Source organism: Aegilops tauschii, chromosome 2 (assembly GCF_002575655.3).
Source record: "Aegilops tauschii subsp. strangulata cultivar AL8/78 chromosome 2, Aet v6.0, whole genome shotgun sequence".
In the NCBI taxonomy this organism is placed as follows: Eukaryota; Viridiplantae; Streptophyta; class Magnoliopsida; order Poales; family Poaceae; genus Aegilops; species Aegilops tauschii.
The window spans coordinates 535221973-535232715 of NC_053036.3; the positions used below are offsets into that span (position 1 = coordinate 535221973).

Here is a 10743-nt window from a genome sequence, read left to right on the forward strand (position 1 = left end):
GGTTTGCTTCTCTCGATAGCTTCGGTTTCGTTCCAGAGTTGTGAGGGTTCGTTCGACTGCGTCCGTTTGTCTTCTTCACGGACTCGTTCTTCTTCCTTGCGGGATTTCAGGCAAGATGACCATACCCTCGATATCACTTCTATCTTTGCTTGCTAGTTGTTCGTTCTATCGCTATGTCGCGCTACCTACCACTTGTTACATCATGCCTCCTATATTGCCATGTCAAGCCTCTAACCCACCTTCCTAACAAACCGTTGTTTGGCTATGTTACCGCTTTTGCTCAGCCCCTCTTATAGCGTTCCTAGTTGCAGGCGAAGATGAAGTTTGTGCCATGTTGGAACATGGATATGTTGGGATATCACAATATCTCTTATTTTAATTAATGCATATATATACTTGGTAAAGGGTGGAAGGCTCGGCCTTATTCCTGGTGTTTTTGTTCCACTCTTGCTGCCCTAGTTTCCGCCATACCGGTGTTATGTTCCTTGATTTTGCGTTCCTTACGTGGTTGGGTTTTATGGGAACCCCTTGACGGTTCGCTTTGAATAAAACTCCTCCAGCAAGGCCCAACCTTAGTTTTACATTTGCCTACCTAAGCCTTTTCCCTTGCGTTTTCGCGAGCCCGAGGGTCATCTTTATTTTAACCCCCCCGGGCCAGTGCTACTCTGAGTGTTGGTCCAAACTAGAGCACCGTGCGGGACCGTCCCTTGGCAACTTGGGTTACGTTGGTACCTGTACGCTTAGCTCATCCGGTGTGCCCTGAGAACGAGATATGTGCAGCTCCTATCGGGATTTCTCGGCACAGTCGGGTGGTCTTGCTGGTCTTGTTTTACCATTGTCGAACGTCTTGTAACCGGGATTTCGAGACTGATCGGGTCTTCCCGGGAGAAGGAATATTCTTCGTTGACCTTGAGAGCTTATGATGGGCTAAGTTGGGACACCCCTGCAGGGTATAAACTTTCGAGAGCCGTGCCCGCGGTTATGTGGCAGATGGGAATTTGTTAATGTCCGGTTGTAGAGAACTTGACACTTGACTTAATTAAAATGCATCAACCGCGTGTGTAGCTGTGATGGTCTCTTTTCGGCGGAGTCCGGGAAGTGAACACGGTCTTGTATTATGCTTGAACGTAAGTAGTTTCAGGATCATTTTTTGATCACTTCTAACTTCTCGGCCGTTGCGTTGCTTCTCTTCTCGCTCTTACTTGCGTATGTTAGCCACCATATATGGTAGTGCTTGCTGCAGCTCCACCTCATGACCCTATCCTACCCATAAGCTTAAATAGTCTTGATCTCGCGGGTGTGAGATTGCTGAGTCCTCGTGACTCACAGATTCTACCAAAACAGTTGCAGGTGCCGTTGATACCAGTACAGGTGACGCAACCGAGCTCAAGTGGGAGTTCGACGAGGACCTGGGTCGTTACTATGTTTCGTTTCCTGATGATCAGTAGTGGAGCCCAGTTGGGACGATCGGGGATCTAGCATTTGGGGTTATCTTCTTTTCATTTGTATTTGTCCGTAGTCGGACTATGTGTGTACTCTGAATGATGTATGTTTAATTGATCATTGTGTGAAGTGGCGATTGTAGGCCAACTCTTTATCCCATTGTTCATTACATAGGATTGTGTGAAGATGACCTTTTTGCGACAAAACCACCATGCGGTTATGCCTCCACGTCGTGCCTCGACACATGGGAGATATAGCCGCATCGTGGGTGTTACAGGTAATGTGTCCACGGACGTTTGCTTGGGTGCGCGTAGAAAAGATAATGTTGGATTATTTATTAGTAGTAGAGATAGAGAAATATATTCACCGCATTTCCAAAAATTAATAATACAGTAATATTAGACGCAGCATTTCGCCGCTAATCTCGTTGTTGGCGAACATCATCCCCCATCGCCGATCTGTAAAAATGCTACGGTTAATAGGTTAATAGGTTACCCATCCTCCATCGCCGCCTACGCCGCCGAGAAGCGCCGCCGCCGTCGCGTCCTCATGGACAGTGGCGGCCTACGCCGCCGCCGCCTCAAACCAAGGTATTTCCCCGTCAGTTCGTCCTTCTCGCCCAGATTGATGAATCCACTGTACAGATTGATTTATCCTGACCGCTTTGTTCCTTTCAGCGGCGCCATGGAGGGGAAGAGTTCCGCGAAGAAGAAGAAGGTGAGGACGACCAACCCTCCGGCTGAGGAGGCAGTGACGGCGGCGGCGGCCAGCCTCCTGACGGAGGATCTCATCTTGGAGATCCTCTCCCGCCTCCCCGCCAGGTCCGTCCACCGCTTCAAGTGCGTCTCCCCGGCCTGGCGCGACCTCATCGCCGACCCCGCCCACCGCAAGAAGCTGCCCCAACCCCTCGCCGGTTTCCTCTACAGCACCTACCACGGGCCGGACCACCGCTTCTACAACTTTCACTTCGCCAAAGTCCCCGGCGGCGCAGCCCAGCCGGTCGACCCGTCCCTCTCTTTCTTGCCGTCCCACGAGTACTGGTACGTCGACCAGCTGGACACCTGCAATGGCCTCCTCCTCTGCCGCGCCCACAAGTTCCCTTCTTCTCCTTCCGGGGACGACGATGATCCGCTTGAATACCATTACATCGTTTGCAATCCGGCCACCGGGAGGTGGGTTGGCATCCCCGCACTCCCGCCGGTGCCAGCCGGCCGCCGCGTCATCGCGCGTTTGGCTTTTGATCCAGCAGTCCCGTCCCATTTCCACGTTCTTCAGTTTGAGGACACCGAACAGGATAAATACATCACAGGAGTGACCATCTACTCTTCGCAAACCGGAGCCTGGAATTACAGAGAAAGCCGCCTTCCTGAGAAAATTAGCCTGTTCGCTGGCCTTACAAGCGTATTCTTCCAAGGCATGCTGCACTTGTATGGTTTGCTGTATCCCGTGAACACGGACTATGATGCTGTGCTGGTAGCAGTGGACATGGAGGGGAAGGTGTGGAAGACTATCGGTGTGCCATCAGGTGGTTTGAGTTTTGGTTTGATCGGAGTGTCACAGCGGTGCTTGCACTATGCTGCCACACCGCTAGCTCCTGACGACAAGAAGAAGAAGAAGAAGAGGAAGAAGAAAACGGATGAGGATACAACAACAGTCTGGTACATGAAGGATTATGATAGTAAAGAATGGGTCCTGAAGCATAGTGTCAGCTACGATGAGTTGCGGAGCATGACTGGTGGGGAGTACAGGGTGGCCGCTTTTCATCCAGACTGCGACACCATTTTCTTGGATTCGTTTGATGCTGATACGTTGTCATCATACGATATGCAGCATCGGAAATTCCATCGGATCCGTAGTCTTCGGAAAAACAAGGCAGCGATATTTTTACCATATGTTCCATTGTTCTCGGACTCATTTGCAGGTGTAGATCGACAGTAGTGTTACCTGCAAGTCAAGCTTGTGCTTCCTCCAAGAATGTGCTCTTCTTCTGTAGGTGCTTTACTAGTTTTGTCTGTTGATATCTGAATTTGCTTAAATTATGTCATTCAACTTGCCGGTCCTTGTGCTCCTGCTATAGCTTGATTTTCTGTTCGGAGCAATCCCTGTAACCTTAGAGATTAAGCATGCTGCAATTTTGAAAGAACATGGTTACTATTCTTCTTGTGTGTCCAGCTATTGTTCCGAATATGAATTAGTTTCATGTTGCTAAATTATTCTGAAATATGGCTTTCTTGTCCATGACATTGAAGGATTATGTGTCCTAAATCCTGCTTACTAATATTATTAGTGATTGTAGTTCGTAAACCTTTAGTGTATTCAGAGTCTCTTATCAGACTTTTGTAATGTCTACTTGATGCTAATCCTCAGGATTTCGGCGATGCATTGCGATTGAGCAAAAATCTTATCTACTTTTCATGTAGCCAATGAATTCAGTCTGCTCCAGTTTAACTTCTGCTACATAACCTGTTAACCCAACGGAATATTTGCATCATTGGTGAAAGAAAAGACCAGCTTTCATAAGAAGATTTCTTGCTGGTGAGAAAAGCAAGAGATGTCCATTTCTACCCTGTGTTCCTCTGTTCTGGGAGGCATTAAGCAGTGCTTCCTCCACGTTTGTGATTCCTCCAAAGATTAGGCTCTTTTCGCAGGCCAAATTATTTGTCTGTTGATTCTGAATTGATCTAAATGATGCCATCCAATCTGCTCGTGCTTACATTCCAGCTAGCTAGATTATTTGTTCGGAGCAATGCCTGGTATCCCTACAGATTAAGCATATTGTAATTGCAAGGAATAACATTATTGCTATCGTTGTTTGTGTAGCCATTGCACTGCACACGAAGTGGTTCCATGTGGCTAAATTATGCTGCTGTAATCTGGCTTTCTTAGCCATATCTAAGTTATATTGCTGAGTGCACCTTGTGCACGTGTCAGTGTACTTAAACTCTCAGTCAGACTGTTGCAGTGTCTATTTGATCTTAGTCCTCTTCTGTTTTTGGCTGTAGCTAATGAATTCTCATGGGTCCAGTGGAACTTCGTTCCTGCATTTTATGCTAATCATCAGGTGACAAACCAATGGGTAAATATCATGTAGTCTTGTGTCTATTGTTCACGCATGAGAAAGTGTTTTTGGCAGGTGGCAGGAGCCCGGGACAAGGCATTTGTGTCCCTGCTAGAAAATTTTGTACGCGCTATATTCAGCACAAAGTGAGGTCATGTGTCCGGTAGTTTGATGGAATATCTTCATTATCCGGCGCCGCACTTGCTTGAACGGCTTATTCAGCGGCATCCACATTTCAGCGGGACAAACTGGTTTGTTCAGTTTCTAACCTGAATAAACCTATTGAACTATTTTCCAAAATCTTCCCATGTTTCCTAGTATCATTTTCTCGAGATCTGTGACATTTCTTCTGAAACTCTTTATCGAAGGAAAATTTCTTCTGAAACTACATTACAGTAGCGATTTCCCAATCCCCATGCATAACAGTAGCGATTCCCGGAGAAAAAGAAAACCTCCTACATGTTTTACATATCACACAAACTCACAAGCATACAGAAAAAGGTTTTTTTTTCCCTATAACTTCGTAGTCAATCGGTCCATACATAGTCCATCAGGTATCAAAACACATTTCCTTTCTTCCTACTAACTACTGGCATTATTTTTCCCCCCAGCTTCACTGCTTCAACTGAAATAGTGACATCCCCTGACCACTATTCATCATCACTAGCACCATCTTTCAAGATGATCGCAGCAAAGAAATGGATGGAGAGCACCGGTCTGAGAAACCTTACATCGCTGATGGTGTATGGGCGGCGGGAATCAGTCACCTGTGCAGTTCATACTGTCAAATTGTTGCTCTATTCGTTCAGATATGTTCTCTGAAGGCTGTTTATCTATCGCCTGATCGTCTCTGAACGTGTGAGCTGAGCTCTCTCCATGGCCTGACAATGGACAGGACGTCAAACCGATCCGTACGGCGACGGTAACAAGAGGCTGCGCCGGCCGTTGGTGGACAGGGCAAGTCGCCGGCGGAACATGTGCTTCACCATCGTCTACTCATTTGTGACCGACAAGCTGTATTTGGTAGAATGGTTTACTTAGTAGTACATGGATCACAGCAAAGTAGTGCACTGCATCGAACATGTTCCTCTTATCTATTTTTGGCTGTAGGTAATGAATTCTGGTGAATCCAGTCGAACTTCGTTCTTGAACTGCAAAAATGTCTTATATTTTGATACGAAGGCTAATCATCAGGTGATTAACCAAAGGTAAATATCGTGTAGTCTTGTGTCAGTGGTTCACGCATTAGAAAGGATTTTTGGCAGGTGCGAGGACAGGGCTTTTTCTTTTTTTGAAACTAGAGGACAGGGCCTTTGTGCCCCTTGTAGAAATTTTAGTATTTATCCGGCTACGCGCAATTTCCCCATGTTTCCTGATCACTGATCATCACCACTAGTATCTTTGGATGAGAACTATCCCCACAATTTCCCCATGTTTCCTGATCACTGATCATCACCACTAGTATCTTTCAACATAATCACAGCAAAGCAATGTGATCTGTGAAACTTTACCACGCTGATGGCGTATTGGCTCCTAGCAAGGGCGGAGGGAACCAGTCACCTCCGCGAAGGTTTCGCGGTTAATTTGTTGCTCTATTCGTTCAAATTTTTTCTCTGAAGGCTGTTTGTTCCAGTGTGCATTCATGGACCGGGTCAACATTTACACACAGCTCTCTCCGGTCTCCATGGCCTGACAATGGACACAATGCCAAACCATTTGGCACGGCGGCGGTAAGAAGACGCTGTACCGGCTGGCCGACGGTGCACGTCAATGGATGCACCGCCGGTGGAAAATGTGCTTCACCGTCGTCTACTCATTTGTGACCGATACGCTGTGTTTGGTAGAATGGTGCACTTAATTAGTACATGGACCAAGGAAACCTGTAGAAAGACTAAGGGCGTATTTGCTTGCCTGCATATGGCCCAGCCTGGCCCGTGCGGGAAAGATTGAGCCCGTTTGGTAGTCTGCGTTCACTGTGCAGCCTGCATCGCACGGAACTTAAAGCACGGGCCAGGCCCAGGGAAACGCCCGAATCGGCAGTAGCTCGCGAGCCTGGCTCGGGCGAGGTAGGGGAGGGCGACGCGCTTCTCCTCTCGTGTGAGCAAGGAGATGGCGCGAGCTCGCCCGCGTCGCCGAAAAATCGGCGGGAGGATTTCGGCTCACCTCCCGCCGAGTCCACCCCTATTTAGCCCCTCCCTCACCGCCCCAACTCCCGCCACCATTCTCCCTCCGTTCGAGCTTTCCCGCCGACGCGCATCGGCACCGATGAGCAGGTAAGCGGCGCATCTTCATTGGCCGGCGGTCCACGGCGTCGGCGCACTTCACCGGCCGGCCTTGATCTTCCACGACCGTCCCCCATCGTCCTCGAGCTGCAGCCATGGCCTCTGTGAGTTCAATCCCCCTTTCTCTCTATTCCTTCTAGCTAGATCTGAGCTACAGCTAGGGTTTGATCTAGATGCATGGTTGGTTAGTGGTCTGATCTGTGAGCTGATATGGTTGATTGCTATGGTGCGGTTGCAATTTGTGGTAGGGCTAGATGTTCAAGCATGTGGTAGGCTAGATTAGTAGTAGAGTTTGAAGTTGAACCTTGTGCTTGTGTTGATTCGTGCTTAGATCTGTGATTTGTAGCTATTGGTGGGCATTTGTAGCATGCTGTTTGTTGTAGATGTATGTTCCTGTTCATAGATTGTCCGGTATGCTTGGTATGATAGCGATGAAGCATGTGCTTACTATGATAGTGATGAACCATGTACATGTATGCTTCTGCTTTCATGGACTGTCCGGTATGTTGTGTGCTATGCTTACTGTCAATGCGTGCTACAATTGTAGGACATGACCACGCAGACGCAAGATCTTAGTCAGGCCCTTGTCCTGTCCGACAACCAGTTTGCTCCATCGTTTGTTGAGGACTCGCAGCCTATGTCCGAGATGGCACCTGATTCAGAGGTGTTCGCGTCTGATTCCCTCTATGTGCCAGTAGTGCTCGTTGAGCCAACTCCTGCTGCTGCTGCCGCTGCACTCAAGGTAGCAGCAGCAAAGGCAAAGAAGGATGGTAGGTCGAACAACATGAAGTGGCAGCCGTTCATGTCCACGTTCGTGCTGAACAAGATGTGTGAGCTCATCTCTAGTGGAGTTAGGACTGACAAGGGCTTCAAGGAGGAGCACTTGAACACCGTTGCGAAGCAGATATTCGAGTTCTGTGGGCAGGAGGTGTCTGCCACCCAGGTGTACAACTACCTGAGGAAATGGAGAGGTCGATGGATCCAAGTGCCCAAGCTAAGAGACTTAGCGGCGCCTCATGTGATGAGAACACTTGCTCCATAGTTCTGGAGGCAAAGCACTACGCCGACCATGTCGCGGTTAGCTCACAACCCTCTTCCTTTTCATACTGTCCACCATTGCCTACTCCTAATCGCAACTAAGAACACTTGTGTTTCATTCTTAGGACCACCCAAGGGACGCTGAGTTCCTCAACACACCCATACAGAACTACAGCCAGATGCAGCACATCTTCTCCTTCGGGCTGGCAACTGGGAAGCATGCCATGGGCTCAGGGGAGCCTCTTGGTTCTTGTTACCTCTTGAGCATGCGTTGGTTTTCCCTTGAAGAGAAAAGGGTGATGCAGCAAAGTAGCGTAAGTATTTCCCTCAGTTTTTGAGAACCAAGGTATTAATCCAGTAGGAGACTACACGCAAATCGCCTAGTACCTGCACAAACAATCAAGAACCTTACAACCAACGCGATAAAGGGGTTGTCAATCCCTTCACGGCCACTTGCAAAAGTGAGGTCTGATAAAGATAATAAGATAAATATTTTTGGTATTTTTGGTTGTATAGATTGGAAAATAAAGATTGCAAAATAAATAGTAAACTAGAATTGTAGATTGGAAACTTATATGATGTAAAGTAGACCCCGGGGCCATAGGTTTCACTAGTGGCTTCTCTCAAGATAGCATATATTACGGTGGGTGAACAAATTACCGCCGAGCAATTGATAGAAAAGCGCATAATTATGATGATATCTAAGGCAATGATCATGAATATAGGCACCACATCTGTGTCAAGTAGACCGAAACGATTCGGTATCTACTACTTTTACTCCACACATCGACCGCTATCTAGCATGCATCTAGAGTATTAAGTTCATAAGAACGGAGTAACGCATTAGGCAAGATGACATGATGTAGAGGGATAAAATCAAGCAATATGATATAAAACCCATCTTTTTATCCTCGATGGCAACAATACAATACGTGCCTTGCTGCCCCTACTGTCACTGGGAAAGGACACCGCAAGATTGAACCCAAAGCTAAGCACTTCTCCCATTGCAATAAAGATCAATCTAGTAGGCCAAACTAAACCGATAATTCGAAGAGACTTGCAAAGATATCAAATCATGCATATAAGAATTCAGAGAAGAATCAAATAATATTCATAGATAATCAAGTTCATAAACCCACAATTCATCGGATCTTGGCAAACACACCGCAAAAGAGTATTACATCGAATAGATCTCCAATAACATCAAGGAGAACTTTGTATTGAGATCCAAAGAGAGAGAAGAAGCCATCTAGCTAATAACTATGGACCCGAAGGTCTGTGGTAAACTACTCACACATCATCGGAGAGGCTATGGTGTTGATGTAGAAGCCCCCCTTGATCGAATCCCCCTCCGGCAGATCGCCGGAAAAGGCTCCAAGATGGGATCTCACCGGTACAGAAGGTTGCGGTGGTGGAAAAATGGTTTCGTGGCTCTCCTGGATGTTTTCAAGGTATAAGAGTATATATAGGCGAAAGAAGTAGGTCAGTGGAGCTACGAGGGGCCCACGAGGGTGGGGGCGCGCCCTCCTGCCTCGTGGCCGCCTCGTTGCTTCCTTGACTTCCACTCCAAGTCTCCTGGATTGCGTTTGTTCCAAAAAAGATCCTCGCGAAGGTTTCGTTCCGTTTGGATTCCGTTTGATATTACTTTTCCGCGAAACACTGAAATAGGCAAAAAAAAATAGCAAATTGCACTCGGCCTTCGGTTAATAGGTTAGTCCCAAAAATAATATAAAACGGTATATTAAAGCCCATTAAACATCCAAAACAGATAATATAATAGCATGGAACAATCAAAAATTATAGATACGTTGGAGACATATCAAGCACCCCCAAGCTTAATTCCTGCTCATCCTCGAGTTGGTAAATGATAAAATAGAATTTTTAGTGGAATGCTACCTAACATAATTTTTTTCAATGTAATTCTCTTGATTGTGGCATGAATGTTTAGATCCAAAAGATTCTAGACAAAGTTTTAATATTGTCATAAAAATAGTAATACTTCAAGCATGCTAACCAAGCAACTATGTCTTATTAAAATAACATAGCCAAAGAAAGCTTATCCCTACAAAATCATATAGTTTGGCCATGCTTCATTTTCGTCACACAAAATGCTCCCATCATGCACAACCCCGATGACAAACCGAGCAATTGGTTCACACTTTTTAACGTGCTTCAGCCTTTTCAACCCTCACGCAATACATGAGTGCAAGCCATGGATATAGCACTACAGGTGGAATAGCATATGATGATGGGGGTTATGTGAGAAGACAAAAAAGGAGAAAGTCTCACATTGACGCGACTAATCAACAGGCTGTGGAGATGCCCATCAATTGATGTCAATGCGAGGAGTAGGGATTGCCATGCAACAGATGCACCAGAGCTATAAATATATGAAAGCTCATCAAAAGAAACCAAGTGGGTGTGCATCCAACTTGCTTGCTCATGAAGACCTAGGGCATTTTGAGGAAGTCCATCATTGGAATATACAAGCCAAGTTCTATAATGAAAAATTCCCACTAGTATATGAAAGTGACAAAATAAGAAACTCTCTATCATGAAGATCATGGTGCTATTTTTGAAGCACAAGTGTGGAAAAAGGATAGTAACATTGTCCCTTCTCTCCTTTTCTCTCATTTCATTTTTTTTGTTTGGGCTTCTTTGGCCTCTTTTTTGGGGCTTCTTTGGCCTTTTTTTTTCGTCCGGAGTCTCATCCCGACTTGTGGGGGAATCATAGTCTCCATCATCCTTTCCTCACATGGGACAATGCTCTAATAATGATGATCATCACACTTTTGTTTACTCATAACTCAATATTACAACTCGATACTAGAACAAAAATATGACTCTATGTGAATGCCTCCGGCGGTGTACCGGGATATGCAATGAATCAAGAGCGACATGTATGAAAGAATTATGAGGGTG

The 10743-nt window shown here is 46.3% G+C and overlaps 1 protein-coding gene across 1 annotated transcript; it reads left to right on the top strand.

The window, feature by feature from the left end:
- Positions 1-1875: 1875 nt before the first annotated feature.
- On the top strand, positions 1876-3599 carry LOC109746918 (putative F-box protein At2g16220). The gene is made up of 2 exons (XM_020306011.4): positions 1876-2033; positions 2121-3599. Exons 1-2 carry the CDS (start codon positions 1993-1995, stop codon positions 3379-3381), a joined length of 1302 nt encoding a protein of 433 aa, XP_020161600.1. The 5' UTR covers positions 1876-1992; the 3' UTR covers positions 3382-3599.
- The last annotated feature ends 7144 nt before the right edge of the window (positions 3600-10743 follow it).

What these genes read in the sequence shown, in the direction of transcription:
- LOC109746918 (XM_020306011.4), top strand. Translation starts at nt 1,993, where the DNA reads ATGGACAGTGGCGGCCTACGCCGCCGCCGCCTCAAACCAAG. An exon ending in CGCCGCCGCCTCAAACCAAG is followed by an intron (nt 2,034 to 2,120) that starts GTATTTCCCCGT and finishes TGTTCCTTTCAG; the next exon opens with CGGCGCCATGGAGGGGAAGA.